This window comes from Sinohyriopsis cumingii, chromosome 11, assembly GCF_028554795.1.
Source record: "Sinohyriopsis cumingii isolate HCF-2022 chromosome 11, ASM2855479v2, whole genome shotgun sequence".
Classification (NCBI taxonomy): Eukaryota; Metazoa; Mollusca; class Bivalvia; order Unionida; family Unionidae; genus Sinohyriopsis; species Sinohyriopsis cumingii.
The window spans coordinates 103,293,190-103,316,775 of NC_142971.1; the positions used below are offsets into that span (position 1 = coordinate 103,293,190).

The 23,586-nt window shown below is 38.8% G+C and overlaps 1 protein-coding gene across 1 annotated transcript in view; it reads right to left on the reverse strand.

Annotated features, from left to right (window-relative positions):
• LOC149789190 (glutamine--tRNA ligase-like) overlaps positions 1-23,586 on the reverse strand; it is a 143,189-nt gene that overhangs the window by 44,717 nt on the left and 74,886 nt on the right. The window contains exons 17-18 of the mRNA XM_089975334.1: positions 14,296-14,381; positions 7,924-8,086 (exon numbers count right to left, since the gene is read on the reverse strand). Of these exons, the coding sequence (XP_089831460.1) occupies positions 7,924-8,086; positions 14,296-14,381 (249 nt within the window). The remainder of the gene's footprint in view (positions 1-7,923; positions 8,087-14,295; positions 14,382-23,586) is intronic.

Genomic DNA, 23,586 nt, shown 5'->3' on the forward strand with positions numbered 1-23,586 from the left:
TTAAATAGTGCTTGAGTGCACGAACAGGATCTTGCATGGCAGCTGCTCTTGACTTATCTATGGAAGAGAGCGAGCGAATGATAATTCTTTGATTGCCAATGGATGGTAACCTATTTTTGGCTACAAAGCCTGGTTGCATCAGGAGGACCACCATCTGATCTCAACTGAAGAAAGTTCGGGTCACTGGAAAGGGCATGTAACTCCCTCACCCTGCATGCTGAAGCTAAGGCTATCAAGAAACATGTTTTGTATGATAATAGCTTTAACGAAGTGTGGGCTAAAGGTTCAAATTTGTCTGAATTGAGCCATGTTAAAACCCAGGACAGATTCCATTTTGGAAACAGGGTGAGGGATTTTGGTCGACTGAAATCAAAATTGGCTAAAAGATCTGATAGATCTTTGTTATGCTCAATATCACATCTACCATGATGGCGGAATGTGTCTGATATCATGGAGCGGTAGCCTTTGATAGTAATTGGGGCCAACTGTTCCTCCTCGAAAAGCCAGAGAAGAAAAAGTCGGCCAGTTGAGGGATTGAGACACTCAAAGGGACGATGTTATTGATATGGCACCAGTCCCTGAAAACATGCCATTTTCCCTCGTAAGCCTTCAGAGTGGAGGGCCTTCTTGCTCTTGAGATTCTCTCCACAATCAAAGGTTTAAATTGTTTGTCTCGCAAGGCTGCCCGGACAAGAGCCAAGCATGAAGAAGAAGACGGTCCGGGCAGGGGTGGAACACCTGTGACCGCGGTTGTTTGAGAAGATTTGGGCTGGTTGGAATCTTCCTGGGTAGATCTGTCACTAGATCGAGTAGATCGGTGATCCAGGACTTGTTCCATCTGAGAGGGGCAATCAGAATCATCCGACAGTTCTGACCCCTTAACCTCTGGATTATTTTCGGTACCAAAACCGTGGGAGGGTAGGCGAATGCCCACAACCCCTCCCAGCTGATTGACAGAGCATCCACGGCCCAAGCCTCCGGGTCTGGAACCGGAGAGACGAAGGTGGCAACTTGCGATTCCACCTTGTCGCAAAAAGATCGATCATCGGACGCCCCCAAAGTGTGCAAATCCAAAGAAAGACTGATTGATGGAGTGACCATTCCGTGTGAATGACTTGACCTTTCCTTGATAGAGTGTCGGCCAAGACATTGAGTCTGCTGGGAATGTGTCTGATTTGTACGTTGATGTGGAGGTTGTCACACCAACGTAGAAACTGCCAGATCAGAATGCACAGGTCTGGTGATTTGGTGCCCCCTTGTTTGAGGAGGTAAGTCACCACCACAGAGTTGTCTGACATAATGAGGACAGTATTTCCTGAGAGTTGATCCTTCCAGAAATGAAAGGCATGATGACAGCCCTCATTTCTAAAAGTCTGATGTGGAGAGGCCTCTCCCCTGGCTCTCACGTGCCGCTGACTGTAGCGAAGTCCGGCAACAGGTGGGCACCCCAACCGTAGGTACTGGCGTCGGTACATACCGTTATCTCTGCTTGGGGCATCTCCAAGAGGAATCCCAGTGGACAGACAACCAGGGTTGTGCCACTGACGCAGGAACAATCATATCTCGGGCGTGATCATTATTGTTTGATTGAGGGGACTTGAAAAGGGGCGCCATTGTGCTAGTAACGTCATTTGTAAGGGACGCACAAAAAGACGGCCAAGCGGGATCAAGTCTGCTGCCGCATTGAATAATCCAAGGAGTTGCAACAATTCTCTCGCTGAAATCCACATCCTGTTGGAAACGGACTCGACGAGTTCGATAATCCAGATTACGCGAGTGTGAGGAAGCCGTACCAGATTCAGATCGATGAGAAACTCCATATCCAGATGGACAAAACGCTGGGATGGACGGAGATCGGACTTTTTAAAGTTCACGAGAAAGCCTAGATGATCTAAAAGTGCTAAAAGATCATTTCTGCCTTTGAGCAGAATAGAACTTACCATATGTTTCTGGAGGATGTCGTCCAAGTAAACTGCCATCCCTGTAGATGAAGTCGAGTGGAAAAGGGTGACGATGCAATCCATAACCTTGGTAAAAGCCCAAGGGCTGATGTTGAGGCCAAAGGGTAGGACCTGGAACTGATAAACCGCGTTGCGGTAAGCGAATCTGAGAAATTTCCGTGACGGAGGGTGGATACGGACGTGAAAATATGCGTCAGTCATATCTAGACTGACGGCATACTCGTCCCACTGGATGGAAAGACAGGTTGATCTCACCGTTTCCATCTTGAATTTCGGTGGTAAAATGTATTGGTTGAGGCGACTCAGGTCGATGATCGGCCTCAACTTGCTTTTTGCCTTCTGGATAAGAAAAACAGCCTGGAATAAAACCCTGGTGATTGCGGGTCTTTTTCACAATCTCCAATGCCCATTTTTCTATGAGCAACCGTATCTCCTGTTGTAGAAAGGTATCCTTCTTCCGATCGGACGGTACGTCCGTGAAGAGGGAAGAGGAGGACAGAGGAGGGGGTGGATAAATGAAATCCGAAGTCCCTCCGAAATGATCTGGATCACCCATTCGTTCTGAGGAAAAAAGGTGGTCCAGTGGTCCTGAAATTGCAGGAGGCAGCCTCCCACAGGTAGGCTGTCTGCAGGTGGTGGAGAGGGTATGTCAATTTTTAGAGTTAGGAGGCTTGAAGACGGAGAAACTTTGTTTCTTACCACCTCTGTATGGTTGCCTCCTAGCTTGATTAGACTGTTGTCTCCTGGCATTGGGTTGGGATCTATACTGCACATTTGATTGTAAGGATCCCTTGTCCCTGGTCCGCCAATCATCCCTCCGCTGTGGCATGGGCTGATTTTTTCTAAACGCCTGTGAGGGTTGGGCGGTGAGTTGGAGGGGCAGTTCCTGAGCTGCCTGCTTCCGAACTTCTTCAATTTTTCCTCCAAAGAGTAAAGGCGACCCAAACGGAGTCATCCGTAAAGCCAGAGTATGATGGGGCTTGAGCAACGTGGACTGTAGACATGCGTCACATTGTATCAGGTCTAAGTTGGCAGAAGCAGTCAACTCATTAGCCATGGAATGGTGAGCTGCCCTGTTAATAACTCTAGCAATCCGGGCCGTCGCTTCCCAAGCGTGGTCATTGTCGGATTTTTCTGCGAGTCAGAAAATGGCTAATGAAGCCAAGTCTAACATTGAAGACGTAGCGACTACGTTCCGGACTAGCTTTGATGTGGCATGGAACACATTTTTGTCCACTTTGTAAAACAGTGGAGCGGACATGTGAACTGCTGCCATATTTTTGTCCAGGGCCGAAGATCCGTACTGAAGGCATCTGAATGAGTTTTGTACCAGCGACACGAGAACGTTGCTGGTACTTGGCTTTCTGAAAAGAATGCCTTAGCGTTCCCCGGATCACCTATTCGTCCTGATAGACGATCATTGATCTCCTTAATTTTTGCCGACTGGGGAAGGAGCCGGAAGAACGGCATCTCTTCCTCCCCGTCAAGATCTACAGATGCCTTAACTTTGTAGTCTTGAGTGGTGGTAGGAGGTGGAGGGCATTCTGAAGTTGCCAACACCCTATAAATTTCTTCCACTGCCGCCTTGAAGCCAAACTCAGTCCGTTCCATGGCTGGATCTGTGTACGGCTGATTTGCAGGAGTTTCGTCACCCTCACTGTGCAGAGTCGTGTTCTGTAATAGCTTGTATTTCTGGATAGAGCATACCAGGTGGCAAAGATGACGCGATTCCGTCATCCTTAACACTGTCACTAACTCTCCCTTGTGGATAAGCCGTGAACATATGGACGCCGGCCCTGCCGGCTGGTTTGTCTGGCTTGTGGTCGGTCTGAATGTTGGCGATGGTCCTATCACCGGTACCGGCTGCTCCAATGGTCTGGCTGGACGGAGAGATTTCTCACTAAAATCTCCGCCATAGTATTGGTATGTTGCCGGCAGTACGGCTTGACGGATGGATTTATCACTAATATCCCCGTAAGTCATGTTTGGTCGGATCGTTTTACCAATAGGGTCCCCATGCTGGGACAGTTGGACGGCCGGTGACGTAGAGGTTGTATAAAGAAATGGATCCGATGAAACCCCATGCGTCCTGACTTACAGGCCCGAAGGCCATGCTCGGACATGCAGGGGGACTTACGCCCACTGGGCAGCCTAAAATTGGGGGAACATTCCCCCAAAACTCAGAAAAAGCTGTGGAAGCGAGCGAGGGAAATAAGGGTAATATCTGGCCTGATGTCAATAGCTGCGTCATTGTTTCCTGGACCAAATGACGCATCTGTTCAAAGTTGGACTGTTGTACCCTGTCAACATTATTTTCCTCCATTGCCGCTGATGTTACTGTGGCTGACGGTTGCAAACGAAGAACTTTAGGTGGAGGGGGGACTCCAACGTCCCCCACAAGGCTCGCAATGCAGGCTGTCTTCGGACGTATACTGAGGACATCAATGCTATCTTTCTTCGACTTATTCCGTCTATCCCTCCCTTTTGCTGCCTTCTGGACTACATCAGCCCACGTTTGCTCTGTCCAAGTATTACACAAGCTGCATGGTATAGATGATGTACACTTGGTACATACAATACAAGCGTCATGGTTGTCTTCTTTTGCTTTGAACTTTTTGCATTTCATGCATTTGGTTGACATTTCTACTGAAACGACACAAGAAAAGAAAACAAAGCACAAATTAGCAATTCAGCATGTTATTAATTCGCTAATACCACAACCGTTACTAACGGAGTAAGCGAAATTAGTCAGTGTCGCGTTAACTCTTAACTGACAACACGAGTTCCGCGATAGCGTGTGTAACATGGTCTTCAGTAAACAAAATCCGTAAGGGTGACAAAGTCACTCAATTTTGAAAAAGTTGTTAAAATAATGTATACAACCTGTAGAAGAATGATTGTCCAATGCAATAAATCCAAATTTAACTTCGGATGGTCCAATTTAACGCTAAGATGGCTTGGATTGTTTGGAGGTATAATGTACGTGTTATCAGTACAAGCGAAGCTTAAAAACTAGTGACACCTGGCGGTGGCAAGGGGAGGTAAGGGGCAAGAGTATTGCCCTTTGGTCTATATGAGATAGACAAAAAAGACGAATTTTCGTCTTTTAGTAGGGCTGGATTCGAGAGGTAGCAGGCTTATATCCCTAACGTTAATGTGATCAGGGAACGTATTTGAAGGAGAAACATGTAAGAATAAATATGATAAGATAAAGTGAATTTGTAATCACCATGTTGAGGAATGCAATAAAAAAACAGCAAGTGTCTATTCTTACAGAATCTGCTATACATCAAAATGGAATATTTAACAAAAAATAAGTCACACTTCATAGCAAATGTACTCATCAATCAGGGTTTGTACAGAATTCTGAATGATAAATTCAGAGACTTTCCCAAACCTTCAAAGACCACAAACATATTTCCAAGACCTATTTTCACTAACAGTTTGTATACAAGTTATGTTATATGAGAAAACAATGAATGCAAATACTACAATATTGTGCAATGATGAAATTCAAACTATAATTAATCAAACGAAAGAAACCAAGAAAACTTGACTAAATCCAAATCTAACAACCTTGGACAATTTTATTTGTGATTATGGAAAGAAATTAAAATGTTTGGGTTTATTTCAATTTTCAAAGACTTTTAAAGACCTCAGGATAATCTGCTTGAATTTCCCAAACTTTCAAGGCCTTGAAAATGCTACCTCATTTTTCCCAAACTGTCAAAGACCATAAGAACCCTGTCAATAAGTGAAGACAACCATTCATCACAATCAATTAAAATTACAGCCTATCTCAACATGAGAGGTGGTTAACTTGGCTGTGACTTTCATAACTTGTCAGCATTCTGCAAAACATTTAAGTATAAACTTGATACCGAAAGCAAGTTAAAATGCCACAAGATAAGGGTTGCTTGTTTGATTGGGGAAGGCATGCATGACCTGTTGGAAAATCCAATCTACAGATGAAGAATACTCCTTATTTAAGCCATATTATATGATCAAGCAAAATAAGATTTAACTGTAAGCCCATGTTCTTGTGGGGTTAAATTGTTGGGTTTTGTGGGGTTAAATGTTTTGTTTTTTTAGTTAAATGGTTGGGTTTTGTGGGGTTAAATTGTTGGGTTTTGTAGGGTTAAATTGTTGGGTTTTTGTGGGGTTAAATGGTTGGGTTTTGTGGGGGTTAAATGGCTGGGTTTTGTGGGATTAAATTGTTGGGTTTTGTGGGTTAAATGCTTGGGTTTTGTGGGTTTAATGCTTGGGTTTTGTAGGGTTAAATGGTTGGCTCTTGTGGGGTTCAATGGTTGGGTTTTGCTGGGTTAAGTTAAATGGTTGGGTTTTGTTGGGTTAAATGGTCGGGTTTTGTGGATTAAATGTTTTGAGTTTTGTGGGGTTAAATGGTTGGCTTTTGTATGGTTAAATGGTTTGGTTTTGTTGGGTTAAATTGATGGGTTTTGTGGGTTAAATGGTTGGGTTCTGTTGGGTTAAATGGTTGGCTCCTGTGGGGTTAAATGGTTGGGTTGGGTTTTGTTGGGTTAAATGGTTGGGTTTTGTGGGGATTAAATGGTTGGGTTTTGTCTGGTTAAATGGTTGGGTTTTGTGGTGTTAAGTGGTTGGATTTTGTGGTGTTAAATGGTTGGGTTTTGTGGGGTTAAATAGTTGGATTTTGTGGTGTTAAACGGTTGGGTTTTGTCAGGTAGAATGGTTGGGTTTTGTCTCGTTAAATGGTTGGGTTTTGTGGGGTTAAATGTTGTTTTTGTTTTAGTTAATTGGCAGGATTTTGTTGGGTTAAATTGCTGGGTTTTGTGGGGTTAAATGGTGAGCTTTTGTAGGGTTAAGTGCCATTATCCAGCACATGATAGACTACTATACATGGTAACCACAGAACACATGAAGACCCAAGGAAGAGTCACTGATCCACGGGAAACTACTGGTATGCCTTTTCACACTTCAACTCACACAGAGACAAGATGTCTGAGTAATATGTAAAGTTGATGGCATTAGATCAATTGGCCAATGGTAACCCCATTATAAATTAAACTGCTGTAGATAATTTGACATTTATTAGGTAAATGACTGATTCTGAATTTTCAATTTACACAGAATCAGCAAAACTGTTTTAGTACACAACCGTTTCATGAATGTTACATTAAGCCCATTCTTTGAGTTTAGGAGAATCCTGTGTATGCACTAGTAGGTTATGGTTGATTATTGATCAATGGATCACAATGAAATGGACCTTTAGTCAATGTATATAGTCTTGAATTAAACTTACTATGCAGAAATGATTATTTTTTATTAGATGTATCGTGACTATGAATTGTGTCCTTCAGACCCCCAGGTCTAAACTCTTCTTAATAACTCTAAATGCAAGCTATCTACAAGCTTTGATATGGGAGCCTATTCTAGAACAAGCATTAAGCAAATCAATTTCCAGCTTGACCACTGACATTTTGATCCTAAAATCAACAGACCCCACTTTTCTACCTTAAGTGCAAGTCCACCACAAACTTTGATTCAGGTCCCTGATCTAGAACTAAACCAATTATGCAAAAGAAAAAGAATTTTTATTCTTTCTGTCCCACTAACAGTGACATGTTTACTCGTAAATCAAATGTATCCAAAGTCTGGGCTGTGGTGGCTCAGATGTTAGTGTGCACAATTCTTGACCAAACAAGGGTCAAATTCTACTATTGGACAAGTCTGGGTCAGCTACTGAGGTCTTTTGACTCTGAAATCTACAGACTTCTTCCTTATCAAGTGTAAGTCATTCACAAAATTTGTTAATGGTAGATTGTAGAGAACTGGAGGCATTGTATGGAAATTAAATCAGACACAACTGATAGATGGTTAATAGCATAATATGCTCTGCAGGTGTAAAAAAACAAGAGATAAAGTAATCTGGTGAGAGAAAACAGTTCATGTTATTTAAAAGGTGCCACAAAGGCTTCTTACTTACCTCCTTAAAGTCAGATTTTTCTATGTATATGGTTGCTGAAATGGGCACATTGTGTGAACCTCGCTTTTCATCTGCAGGGAAATCTGGCACAGTTACCTCCCCTTTGTGATCGTTGGGGAAATTTGTGATGGTGACTTTTAAAGGATCCAATACTGCCATTGCTCTGCAATGAAAACAGAAAAGACATTAATAAATGACATAAAAAAAGTTAAGGAATATTGAACAATTTTCGAAAGTTTAATACATGCCTACCTCTCCATCATCCCCCATCCTAAATCACACATGACGAAGACAAGACTAAAATCAGAAAGTGCATAATCTTCAAAAATGCAGTTAGTACAATGACTATGTACACATTCTGATGATAACCTTAATGTGTACTAAGTTTCACATCAATCCAATGAACAATGCAAGAGTAGTTGCAGTCACAAAGTTCTGTCATATCAAGGTATAAGTTAATAATGGCATTAAGTTTTACAAATGTCATTTGTTAAAATATGTACTCTTAAGATGATAGCCAAAATATATTCCACACTTCACACTGATCCACAAAACACCACAAGATACCATACTACAATGACTTCAGCCGCAAAAAAGTAGGCAAGAACTTTTTAAATAATTGCAACACCTCACTGATTTGCTGACCTGCACCTGTTCACATAATGGTCATAACATGTACAAGTTTTGTAGTGATCTAATAAAAACTACAAGACTAACTGCATTCACAATATTTGCCAGACACTACATAAAGCTCCAAATCAAAATGAGCATTAAAAAATTCAAGGAGTACTGGGAATAGCTGAAACGTATATCTTTAGATGATGACCATAAAATGAAGCAAAATTCACCTTGATCCATCAAAAACTGCAGGACTTTCTGCTTTAAAAGATTTTGTTAGACAAAAGGGTCAACAACTCGACAAAAATCTCCAGGAGGACAATAATTTATTAAAACCAGTGTTTAAGATATATGATTTTTAGATAATACTTACTTGATCACAATATATGAAAATTACAACCACTGCTTCACAAATCCATCCCTTCCAATCTTGTTTCAAGCAACAATAGTGCCAAAAGTCGTCTACCACCAGACAAGAGTGATCTCCCCTTTGACAGAGGAATTGGCAATTGGTCTGACCCATACTCAGATACACTACCCAATCATAATACATTAGGAAAACAGATAAGAGGTGGAAGGAGTTACATTCCCCTAACCAAGAGAAGGCCTAATCCTAGTCTCCTAGTGTATATGAAGCAACTACCAATCTTGAGAGATACAGAATGAAGTCAGTACACCTCTCCCTTGATAACTCGTGCACAACAACATAGACCACAAACAAAGACAGCAGTACAAGTGAAAACATGAGTTACCAAGGGACCTCTAAAAAATATATGAATGGGATGCCATCCCAGACAGCAACAATGAGATGACAGTGGGGGAAGCTGTCTAATGGCTCAATACTTGTTTTACAAAATAATTACCTTTTTCTAATGAAGTGTTTCACTTTCTGTGTAAATTATCTTTAATTTCATTATAACCAACCACCAAAAGATTATTAAAAACATTGCTCCAGAAGGTTTCAGCAAACATCAGGTGTATCACTGAAAACATTGTGTATTACATCACTACTTTTTGCCTGTGAACGTGGATATATCTGAGTATTATTATTAGTTCACAAAAAACCAAGATTTCTTTTTTTCATAAACTTGGGATATTTAATTCGTGAAACTCTATTTCTTTAACATAGCTCTATTAGTTAAATACCTATGCTGTTATTTCACTGCAAGTAACAGTGAAATTTCTTCACATCCTTGAGCAAACCATCAAGTGCCAATTTAGGAAATTTAAGTTCACTACAAACCTTGGAACTCACTTCGCCATAATGAACCATACATTTGAAACAAAGCTTTTCATGCACCGAGTACTCCTTTCACTTGTTTCTCTTGCTGTTGCTGGTCACATTTGCTAATTAGCAATATAATCAATTATTAATGTTAAATATTGTAATTGTTACCTACATAATAATGTTTATAACAGTATGACCAATAAAGTTTGATTTTGTTGTCTTTAATAGAATAGAGTGATAAATAGAAATATAACTGGTGCATACTTTCCTGTGCAAAAAAAACTCCTTAGAATCCAGCCAAACATGAAAGCTACAAGTGGAAAAGAGTTCTGCAAATCTGATTCCTAGCATGAGTGAAAGTAATAAATGAAGTATATATGGAATTTCAGGCCATTATTTAAGGGGAGATAACTTATCTGACTTCCATCTAAGTGGGCAGATGACAAGTTTCAATACCAAAAACAAGGTTGGGAGGGCTGCATTTGCAAGGTAATGGCAGTACTCCAAGATGTATTATGATCAGTCCATGTACCTCTTTATATAATGACCAGATATATTAAAAGTTTCATGGTGCTCCACTGAAAACTGAAACTAGTTATGTTCACAAGATTTTGTCATACACTACAGTAAGCTAAAGTTTAAAAGGACAATAACTGTATACAAAAAATTGCAGGAGCATAGTGATTTTATGATCTGTATATCTTCTGATGATGACTATAAGATGCACTCAGTTTCACTGTAATCTTCAAAATCTGGGACACTATGCAACAAGATATGTTCACAATATTCTTTCAGCTGCAATACAAAAAGGGCAATAACTCTAAGATCAAGCGTCCCTCGATGGGATAGACGCTATACTGGCTGACAAGAATATCCAAGAATCCATGGAAAGACTATTTTTTACTTTTTCACTGCAGAGTACTGAAACCATTTCTGATAATCTTGTGTTATAACAAACATTTCAAGATGGCCATTTAAAGATGGTCACTGCAGTCAGAGTTGCAGCATTTTCAGTTAGAATCAACCAAACCTTGGGATGAATGTGTGTGTAAAGGTTTCATGGCAATCCTAGGATGTAGTTAAGGATTGGCAGTGACAACAAACTTGTGCCAACAAATGGATGGATGGAATACTGACAACATCCCATCCCATAACCTCTTCTGGTCTATGACCAGTAGAGATGAAAGCTGTGAGAGCAAAGTGATTTGTTGCTATGTGCATCTTTAGATGATAATAATAATAATAATAATGAGGACTTTGTATAGCGCCTAATCTTTAGAAGCTCTAAGCGCTTTACAACATTAGATAACACCTATAAGATAAAAAACATATAATGATATGATTACAAAAATAAACACCATGAAATTAGAAAACATTAAAAAAATATGCTGAGAATATTTAAGGTAGGAAACATTATTAGGTCTTTAAGTTTGTTTTTGCAGTCGAAATAAGTGAGTTCTGAGAGCCCTTTTGAATGGGATCACTGTGTCTTTTCGTCTAAGTTTAATGGGCAATTCATTCCATGTTGCTGGGCCCTGGCATGCAAAAGAACGCTGTCCATATGACTTTGTTTTCATAGTGGGAATAATGAGTATATGATTGTCAGAAGAGAAGCGTAAGTATCTTACTGGTGTGTACACATGAGTGAGGTCGGATAGGTATGTTAGACTAGAGTCCGACAGTAAAACATAGCACAGAGAACAAATATTGTGTTTGATTCTGGATTGAATGGATAGCCAGTGTAGGGTACAGAGCAGCGGGGAGGTGTACTCTGATCGTGGTACTCTAAGTATGATCCAAGCAGCTGTGTTTTGAACTTTTTGAACTTTCTGGAGCAGATATTGAGATGAACCAGACAGAATTGAGTTACAATAGTCCAGTCTTGAAAGTACTAATGAACACACAAGTGTTTAAGTGGCATCAATTGAAAAATATTTGCGAACTGAGCTGATGAATCTCAGCTCAAGATAAGCAGCCTTGCATATGTTCATGACATGTTGGTGCGATGTGAGAGTACTGTCCAGAGTAACACCCAGGTTTTGTACTGATTGTGTGAATTTAATGTTGGCATTGCTGATATTTATTGTTTAAGGTAAAGGATGTGACTGAGAAAGTCTTTGTGTTGTGATCAGAATGACCTCAATTTTATCCTCATTCATCTGCAGCTTGTTACATGTCATCCATGATTTCACATCAGAAATGCACCTCTCTACACCTTGGATGGTAGCATCAACTTCAGTTGGGTGGCTAGATTTGTATGTTTGGGTGTCATCAGCGTACAATTGGTGAGACTCTGGATGATGATCTACAACACTTGAGAGCGACTGAGTGTACAGAATGAAGAGAACAGGTTCAAGAACAGACCCCTGTGGAACACCACAATATAGATCAACTGGGCTGGAGTGTATTCCATTTGCAGATACAATTTGTGTCCTGTTGACCAAGTAGGACTTGAACCACAGTAAGGCTGTATCATGAATGCTAAATACATGCTGGAGATGGTGAAGTAAAATATCATGGTATATTGTGTCAAAATGCTGCAGACAAATCAAGGAGGGTGAGGACTGTAATCTTTCCGCTATCCAACGCAGAGAGAATGTCATTAACTACTTTTAAAAGAGTAGTTTCAGTACTGTGGCAAGGGCGATATGCAGATTGTACATTGCTAAAAAGACTGTTTGAATTTAGATGAGATACAAGCTGGGATAGAACAACCTTTTCTAAGATTTTTTACATGAATGGGAGATTAGAAACTGGGCAGTAGTTCTTTAAATCGTTATGGTCTAGTGTTGGTTTCTTCAGCAGATGCTTTACAATGGCAGTTTTGAAAAATGATGGGAATTCCCCGGATGAGAGAGAGATAATAATAACATCAGTTAGTGAAGGTAATACTAGATCTAAGCACTCAAGCAGCAGTGATGTTGGAATTGGATCAAGTTCACATGACTTTGGTGCACTCTTCATCAGGATTGTACATACAAAATCCATAGAGACAGGTTCAAATGCTGCTAATGGTTGCCGCTCAAATTCTGTATCCCAACTGTATGGTGACGATGAGTCAATTGAAATTGTGGTGTCAAGCTTATCTCTAATGGTTTGTACTTTCTCACGCAAGAAATTTACAAACATGTCCGGAAGGTCGACTGGAGAGAAGGTAGTTGGAAGTGGTGTAGATTTGTTCCTTGACATTAGCTTGTTAGTAATCTCAAAGAGCTCTTTGCAGCTGGAACTTTCCATGATCTTAGTAGTGTAGTGGGCTGATTTCGCTGCATGAACTATATTTGTGACATTCTTCTTAGCAGCTTCATAGAGTTGCTTATGAATAGTGAGTCTGGTGGAAAACCAGAGCCTCTCAGCTTTACGGATGTCTCTTTTAGCAGTGCAAAGCTGGTCCCTAGCATTGCTATACCATGGAGAACACTTTTGAATTGATACTCTGCACTTGGTAGCTGGAGCATGTTTGTCAAGCAATGAACGCAGGCAGTTATCGAGTTGTTCTGCGGTAGGAGGTAAGCAAGTTGTTAGGTTAGCTTGGATGTTGTGCATTATTTTGGTTCTATTTATCATATGGAGGTATCTCTTAGTAGCAGATACAGGTGGAGGGTTAGGGACTAATACATCAAGATGGCATATAATGCAAAGGTGATCTGATGCAAGGTCATGGGATACCAGGGAGGACTGAAGAATGTTATCATCAAGTCTATGAAGAATCCAGTCGAAAATGTGACCATGTTTATGGGTGGGTTGGTTAACTGACTGTTTGAGGTTGAAAACATTAATGGAATCTATGAGTTTTGATGTATTTGAGTCTCTGGGACAGTGAAAGTGAAAGGTGAAATCTCCAAGAATAATCAGATTGCCACCTATCGAATTTCCATAGTCCAGGAGATTCGGAAACTGCTACAAAAAGAAAGAGTCAGCCAGCTTGTTAGAGAGAGTCAGCCAGCCTGATATCAAGTACATTTACCCAGTTTCACTGCTATCAATTGAAAACTGAAGTAATTGATAAAAAATGCATGGTTGGCTGCACTTAGAGATTGTGTGATGGACCATAGGATGGGACAATAGGCTTCTGTTTGGAGGACTGTATCAGATGATCCAATTTACCTAGGATTTATGAACTGAATTTAGCATCCCAATTTTCTGCATTTGTAAACACTTGTTCTGAATCATATACATCAGGATCAAAAGACTGTTCATGTTAATGAAATATTAACTGAAAGCAAACAATAAAATAGTTGCCACACGAAACTGCCTTCAATCAGTTCTACAAATTGTCACATATAGCTTTTGGTTTGGAGTTTGCTCATTTTAATAGCACTATGAACAAATTGTTGGTTAGATCATGCTGAGGAAATGGGAGCTAAGTGCCTTCCCATGGGTACACTGAAGGAGTTGACCCAGGCTGGACTGGGTGGATATCTAACTTGTAACATCTGTATTATGAGTCCAACCTCTACCATGGATCCTGTCTAACTCCTAAAAAGGTTTGTAATTACAGACTAAATTTTCTGAGAATTGTTTACCTAGGAGCTTGGATATTCAGCACATCTCGGACACAAGCTTCAAGCATGCTGGGATCTATTACAGTCTGAGCCATTGTTACACCAACCTGATAATAAAAATTGACATCATTAGAAAATAGGTCTAGGTTTCATAATAAATCATGCAGGAGGATTAGGAGATCAATCTTACAACAAATCAATACAATTAAAGAATGAAGGAATAAAATATTATTAACCTTTAAATCTCCATGTACGTTTTGAGGAAATGAGTTCTTATAAATAGCAAACCTATTACAGATACTCCAACTATTGTGACAAGTAAAAAAACAAAAAAACACCTGAGCAAAATGGCTATCACACACATTTATAAAGAACAAATAATCTTTCGAATTGTACAACACCCACCCAGAAACTTGTACAATTCCAAAATTTGATATTAATATGATTGCAGAATTGGAAAAAAGTGTCTTTGTACTAGAGAGTTGCATTCAATCATCCAAACACTTATAGGCTTAATTTCAATAGAGTTGTACTATGATAGCTTTGTTGTTGTTTTGTTTGGGATTTAACATCATTTTTCAGCACATGATGCGCTATATATGGCGGAAAGTATAACTGGTGAAGTAAGAACACAGGAAAACCATGGTAACTACAAACCCATAAGAAGCAACTGGCAAGTTTTCCCATGTACTCACATTGACTGAGAATGAGCTCACCCAAACAGAGGTTAGATGGCAGTAATCAGTAATGAGGAGCTCTTGCCAGACTACTCTTCCTACACTCCAGAAAGGTCATACTACCAATCTTGTGGGCAAAGTCTCAGGGGCAGGACAGGTACTGATTGAAAAATGTAGAGCAAGAATGATTTCCAAGAACTGCAATTCACGTGGGTGTAATCCAGTGCTTTCAATTCAGTCAAAATTAGGTGAAACAAAAGTTTTTTTTTTTATAAACTGAGACATGCTTTGTAAAAATCTCATTAGAGTTTAATCTCTTTACATAATCATGTTACACGATTTTGGAATTTTTCTCTCAAAGGAATGCAAAGCCAATGTATTTGTAGTGTTATGTATATTTGATTTAATTTATATGTGAATTAATTTAATTGTTTGTTAGTTTAAAAATTCTGTAATTCCATTACATGCTATTGCAATGTATCTTTATTTGCTGGATTTGACATTGACCAGATATTCAGTTCAGTTCTGTTTGATCTGTTTTTCATAGACAACAAATAATAGAAATTCTGTATCTAATGCTGACCTAGTTCCTGACCTTGATTCAGAACCAAGAAGAGTTGAAGTGAGATTCATAAAGTGAAATCAAGGCCATACTTGGAGTATGTGACAAATAACATGTATCAATTAGGTTTTTTCCGGAGGATTGACCCACATCTGGGCATCTGTTTTGCGTTATGGCTAGGTTTATTGCTGATGTTTTGAGAAAAAATAATCATTACTTGCCTTAACAATGGAGATGTCCAGGTGTTTTATGTTGTGACCAATTTCTGGGCTAATTGTTTTATTTTTCTTCAAATTATTTGGATTCCAAGAGATTATTTTTCCCTGGAAATACTTGTGCTCAAAATTAATTCTTGGACAAGGACAGTAATCAAAATTTACACAGAATTCAAACACTGGAATATCGTTTCCTGTGATTCAACAAAGAAATGTTGACACAGCAGTACGACGCTGACCACAGCATATGTCATCGCCTTCCATTTTGGACTTCACTGGGATTTGAACTCAGTTTCATTAGGACTTTTTATCACTAGGACTTCTATTTTTTAATTCTTGGATTATTTTTGGATTTGATTCATAATACCTTAAAGGAGACCAGAAACCAATGGAAATACAGAATAATAATAAAAGCACTATAGAAGAAAACCTGATTCTGAAGATTCATCTCCGACCGTAATGCCAATATATAAATATTGGCATATCTTCTGGGAGGTGAATTTCCGTGACCTCGTATGCAAAATTTCTGCGCCTATTCGGTTTCTTTCGGGGTGTGACGTTATAGTAGCGACTCCAGCATCCCAAATGAGAGTTGCCAGAGTAAAAGACAATGCCATTTTGCGTTGCTTACGAGTGTAATAGCACATTAAGAAAAGCCTGTGGACAACATTTTTCTCTTTTCCAAAGATAAAGGCATAAAGAAAGTATAGATACATTATTACAAGCGAGTCGATTTCAAAGCAACACCATACAGCACTCTGTGATCATTACATTTCTGAAGGAATGTTACGAGAACGATCCTGAAAAAAATGACATCTCTAGGATACGCAAATGCTAGGCCTAGACGAAAAGTTGTCGCTGTTCCAGACATACCGCTGGATATTTTTAAATCCTGGGAAAAGTGTTAAAACGTGTGAGTTACAAAAATAGGCAGAAAGCCAAATAAGTGACCACAAAATGCAACAATCAATTCACAGGTCTTTTATCTACACAAGCAGTGCTAAAAATGTGATAACCCAACACCTGGGGCCCCTCTATTCAAAGTTAAGTGCCCGTCGGGTTTGGTGGAAAAAAATTGTTTGCCTGAGGAAACTCTGACCGCACTGATGAAATGAGAAAATGTATTTTCAAGATGTTGACATACATACCTTAATACGGCATAATCGAAATCAAATCACCTATGTCCTAGGTGAAAATGAGATCTGATTTTAATCAAATGGAAGCTTTGCTAAAAATAAGATTCTAAATCCCTGATGTGGTCATGTTTCAAGAAAACACAATTTTCAGTAATCTTAAACAAAAATTAAAAATTAGAAGAAAAAAATTCAGTCTATGCCTGTTACACATTGTATGTATAAACGGTAATCTGTAATGACTGGAACTGATATAAAATTATCCCCTGGGATGTTTAAATAGCAGCAACTAAAAGAAAAGAGGTCAGTTATGAAATCAAAGTTTCAATTTAACTGGCTGACAACAGAAATTGGGGGGAGGCTACTAATGACCCCACCCCTTGCCCCAATGTGCGAGTGCCCATGGGACGTGCCATTTCTCCCTGTGATACGCCTTATTATCCCCCAGGACAAGACCCTTGTATCTTATTCTGGTCAGCTGTGGCTAAACTGCATAATAGCTAATGGTTAGACTTGAGTACACAAGCATAAGGCCAGTGTGACTAATTAACACAGTTAATCCTTATCAATTTATTTATCTTGTGAAAAGGACTGCCCTTCGGACATACTTCAAAGAAACTATGTTCTACAATATGTACATGTAAACATCAGCATTGATTGGCAAATAAACGATGCCCTATTTTGTTATAACTTATGATGCCTAGGACTTCATTTTAACAGTTAAAATCTGTTTTTCCCACATTTTAATCCCACCTTATTTCCTTAGGTTTAAGTCTTAAGGCGTGTAACACTGTTTACTGAATAAAATATTTATTCTGAATTAGTTCTTTGGGGGCACATATACTGTGTGGCATATTTTCTTTTATTCCTTCTTTTAATTTAATCATGGTAATTAAACTTTACATATACAGTAGAGGAATGTCAGGCATTAACTGGCCGAGTTTCTTTGGTGGAAATGGAGATTGATTTTGTTTGCAGAAAAAAGTAGGCAACATTCACAGTGATCATTCATGGGATTTAAGCTAATTGGTGACAATTTTTTTTTTTAATGTTTTTATTACTACAATTCAGTTGTAGTGTTTTAAAAAATCTGAAATTTATGTCAATAATGTTTCATCTTAACATTCTATTTACTGAAGAAAAAAACTCGTGTGATATTATTTCATCACTACAATATTCACAAGTGATAAAATAGAATACGGCATAAGTGGATTGTATACATTTTATCTATTTATGTATGTTTTGTTTTTTTTCTTTTGAGAAATGAAAATTGGCAGACATAATGTAATAATAGTGAGTTCTCTGCGAAAACTCGGGAGATAGTATGAGATCGGAAGGTAGGTGTGGAAATACCCCAAAAAACGGGAGGTTTTTCTTCCAGCTTGAGAGTTGACGGGTATGAACTGTCCGGGCTTGTGGAATTTCAGTCAGGGCTATTGAGTTTATTTAAGTCACCAGCCCTGAGCCTGGGCCTAAACAATTTCTTTCAGCACTGACCAGTACAGTACATAAACTATTTATACCAGACATGATATACTATCAGATTTGTCAATACACCATCTGTAGCCTGCATGTAAAATACACTGTGATTGAATCATAAGAAGGAAACTTCTTAATTTTTAAATTAATTACTTATGATTTCTGCTTTGCAGATTTATTTGTGGGGTTTTCTTTGTGTGTGAAAAACTAATACTTAAGTTTCGACCGATGAAAACCGTTCTCAATGCCTTTTACACCTCCAAGGTAACGGATATTGTTTTACACACAAGTCTGTCCCCATTCTAGATTCTTCACCCAGAATTCAGTATTATCTCTCAGCATTTCATGTATATTTTCAAGATATCATACCTTCGGTGGTGGTGATGGTGTGTGTGTGTGTGTGTTGGGGGTAGGTAATGAATGTGTCATTTACATATAATACGATTGAACCTCATCCTTCTTAAATGAATTAATTGCATTGTGATAAATTTTTAATTTTTACATTGGGCACCATCACTTAATCCTTATCACATTTTTGCACAGCACATGATGTATAAGTATTTATTTAAAAATTACATTGCATTTTTTAAATTCCAAAATATGAAATATGAGCACCTTCTTACTGTTGTACTTTTCTGTTGTCAGGTCTTAAACACATTGTTAACACACAATTCAACAGATATAGTTATGAGCATATATTGGAAGCATATTCAACTTTTGAATTAGCAACCCAAATCTGGTCTCCTTCTGTCCGTCTTGTATTTGAGGACTGGCTAGTATTGCGTCACAGAACCACGTGATCTGTTGTCTCATCAAAGCTCGGAAAAACTCGGCAATTTACAGAATCGTGGTATCTTCCGCGCAATATAATCACTACCCGCCTATGATATTTAATTTATAAACATCACAGTCCAATTAAAATTTGTAGAGAATTACATACATAAAATGAAAAGTTTTGTTTCTGGTCTCCTTTAAGTTCCTTTTTCTCACTTTTACATTGCTTATCTAGGGAAATAAATTATCTGTTAAATTTGACAAAGCTTGTTGTTTTCACTTTTTCTTGTTACATTTTGTAAGAGCCTAAACACATAACAGGTTCCAAAACATGTGATGTTTTTTTTATTACACATGCCATGCTTCAAGTTACTACACATTCCGTACTTTATATTATTCCACATTCCATACTAACTATTGTCATTTGACTTAATTACAATGTAAGAGAAGTTGAGTTTGATTTATCTTAGTTGGAGTTCCTCTGACCTTTACCATCCTATGCTAGATATCAGTATTTGGACCATTATGATGATGGGATAGGTCACTGCAGGTAACTGTCCAATGGCTTTATCTAACATCTGGTGAGAAAGGCCATTTAAATTAGTTAAAGAAAGGGTAACCCTGTCACTTATAAAACTACATCCGAAAGAATATAGTCCATGCAGCGAAATCAGCCCACTACACTACTAAGATAATGGAAAGTTCCAGTCAACCTTCCGGACACATTTGCAAATTTCTTCCGTGACAGAGTACAAACCATCAGAGATAAGCTTGACACCACAATTTCAACTGACTCGTCGTCACCATACAGTTGGGATACAGAATTTGAGCGGCAACCATTAGCAGCATTTGAACCTGTCTCTATGGATTTCGTACGTACAATCCTGATGAAGAGTGCACCAAAGTCATGTGAACTTGATCCAATTCCAACATCACTGCTGTTTGAGTGCTTAGATCCAGTATTGCCTTCACTAACTGATGTTATTAATACCTCTTTCTCATCCGGGGAATTCCCATCATTTTTCAAAACTGCCATTGTAAAGCATCTGCTGAAGAAACCAACACTAGACCATAACGATTTAAAGAACTACTGCCCAGTTTCTAATCTCCCATTCATATCAAAAATCTTAGAAAAAGTTGTTCTATCTCAGCTTGTATCTCATCTAAATTCAAACAGTTTTTTTAGCAATGTACAATCTGCATATTGCCCTTGCCACAGTACTGAAACTAAACTACTCTTCTAAAAGTAGTTAATGACATTCTCTCTGCGTTGGATAGCGGAAAGATTACAGTCCTCACCCTCCTTGATTTGTCACCAGCATTTGACACAATAGACCATGATATATTACTTCACCGTCTCCAGCATGTATTTGGCATTCATGATACAGCCTTAATGTGGTTCAAATCCTACTTGATTTTGAAGTACTTGAATGTGTAGGTAGCCTTCACAGTGTATCCCCTAGGGGTACAAGAGTGAGAGTGAAAAATCTTCTTGGTGTCAAAACTGGGGCTCAGACTGAGTAAAAACCGAACTTTGGTATCAAAACTGGAGGTCAAATTAAAAATGTGGGGGTCTCTGAAGCACAAATGAGGATAAAGGGAAACACTGCTTCATCATTCCTAAAAAGTGCCTGATTAAGCTTAAAACTTATGTCTATCAAGCAGCTTTAGTCATTCTTAGCCCCAAACTTGTCACATTTATCACAATTATCCGATCCAGTTTGCATGTTTCACCACAAGATACATTTAGAATACAAGAAGTCACCCAGTATGATGATTAGCATAGGAGGTACAAGGTCATTAAATGATGTTAATGTTGTCTCAGATTTCATTCATGTTACAGTAAACCACTGATGTCAACTTCCAAGCTTCTAAACACCACAGTACACATAACGCCAGTCGATTCATTGTTCTTGAGGTGCTTTAGAATAAGAACTTGTAAACCCCAGAATGTTTTTTTAAAGCACGTAGTCATGTATACTTATGCAAAACAGGAGAAAGAAAAGGATTAAATCTCACCATTAGTTAACATGACCCATGTCTGTGAGGGGATCATGAGTGGAAAATAAAATATAATAATAATAATAATGAGGACTTTGTATAACGCCTAATCTTTAGAAGCTCTAAGTGCTTTACAACATTAGACAACACCTATAAGATAAAAAACATATAATAATATTATTACAAAAACAAACACCATGAAATCAGAAAAACATTAAAAAACATGCTGAGAATATTTTGGTTAGGAAACATTATTCGGTCTTTAAGTTTGTTCTTGCAGTCGAAGTAAGCAAGTTTTGAGAGCCCTCTTGAATGTGATCACTGTGTCTGTGTCTAAGTTCAGTGGGCAATTCATTCCACGTTGCTGGGCCCTGGTATGCAAAAGAACACTGTCCATATGACTTTAATTTCATAGTGGGAATAATGAGTATACGATTGTCAGAAGAGGAGCGTAAGTATCTTGCTGGTGTGTACACATGGGTGAGTCAGATAGGTATGTTGGACTAGAGTCCAACAGTGAAACGTAGCACAGAGAACAAATTTTGTGTTTGATTCTGGATCGATTGGATAGCCAATGTGGGGTACAGAGCAGCGGGAAGGTGTGCTCTGATCGTGGTACTCTAAGTATGATCCGAGCAGCTGTGTTTTGAACTTTTTTAAGTTTCTGGAGTAGATATGGAGATGAACCAGACAGAATTGAGTTACAATAGTCCAGTCTTGAAAGTACTAATGAACACACAAGTGTTTTAGTGGCATCAACTGAAAGATATTTGCGAATTGAGCTGATGCGTCTCAGCTCAAGATATGCAGCCTTGCATATGTTCATGACACGTTGGTGCAATGTGAGAGTACTGTCCAGAGTAACACCCAGGTTTTGTACTGATTGTGTGAATTTAATGTTGGCATTGCTGATATTTATTGTTTGAGGTAAAGGATGTGACTGAGAAAGTCTTTGTGTTGTGATCAGAATGGCCTCAGTTTTATCCTCATTCATCTGCAGCTTGTTACATGTAATCCATGATTTCACATCAGAAATGCACCTCTCTACACCTTAGATGGTAGCATCAACTTCAGTTGGGTGGCTAGATTTGTATATTTGGGTGTCATCAGCGTACAATTGGTGAGACACTGGATGATGATCTATGACACTTGAGAGCGACTGAGTGTACAGAATGAAGAGAACAGGTTCAAGAACAGACCCCTGTGGAACACCACAACATAGATCAACTGGGCTGGAGTGTATTCCATTTGCAGATATAATTTGTGTCCATACTGACAAAACATCTAAACAGTGCATTGTTATATCATAATCCGCTTATCTTGACATCTAGCACGAGTTCTGTATGTTGTGAAATATCCGCTTTTTTGTTGTTGACATTTCTGGTAGCGGAGTTCAACCGGACAAGGCATTGTCTCGTAATCTATCTTTCATCGGATTTTCAGCCACTCACTAGTAATTAATATATTCACAAAGACTGACATTTGTATGTGGATGGTAAGTAAAATTCCTCTTCTTTTCACTCAGAATTAAATCTTTCAGAACACTCTCGTTTTCTGTAATGATCCCTGTCATCAGAACACCTGCATCTCTATCGGCTGTTGACCCTTTGTTAATTTTCAGACGCATGCGTGGAAGGCAGCATCACGCTGCTACCACAAATGTAAAAACAAAAAATACATCTTACTTGTTGGTTTATTCAGTAGGCATGGAGGGATAGTAACTAGAATAGTCTAAATGATGGCCAACTCCTTTTTAAAAATGTACCCAGATAAAATAGTTTTCTGAAATTTTAAAGGAAACAGATTACCTTTGAAGCACCGACTGTTATGAAAACGTACTCAGCAGATGGAAAAAAATACCAGTCTCAATCATGCAATACAATTATTTGATGTTGCCGCCACAATAAGAAATGGGCATTAGTTTGGTTCTCCAAAGCGGTCCTTTAGCGGTGACTTCAATAGTGCATGCACCCTTCATCAAAGAAAGCCGACTACAATCGTTCAATAACAGCAAAGGAAGTCATTACCAAACTTAAATAAAAGTGATGGAATCTGATGGATTTTTGCATTTTCCAATGATACTGGAACATATTAACTGCTGTGAAAGTTTCCTTTTTGTAGGGAAAAAGTTTATGCTTACGAACACTACCAACCGCGGCTTAAAACATAAACTAACTTTTACCAACTTGGAATGTACTTTAAAGTAAATGTGTTTCATCAATCTTTACGTGATTGTGCTATGTTTTTCCACTGAATTCAGACCAATATGACCTGTTACAAAATTAATGAATATTTTAAAGCTGTGTGTGTGCACATTTCTGATGGAATCACTTGTATTGTGGATTCAGTGTATATGAGGTTCGCAGGTGAGTACACGGTGTTGATACTCTATTCATGATATACATTAGACATTTATATATAAACAGGATTCACGTATATGGACCAATTCATGGTTCTCTAAATAACCTAAA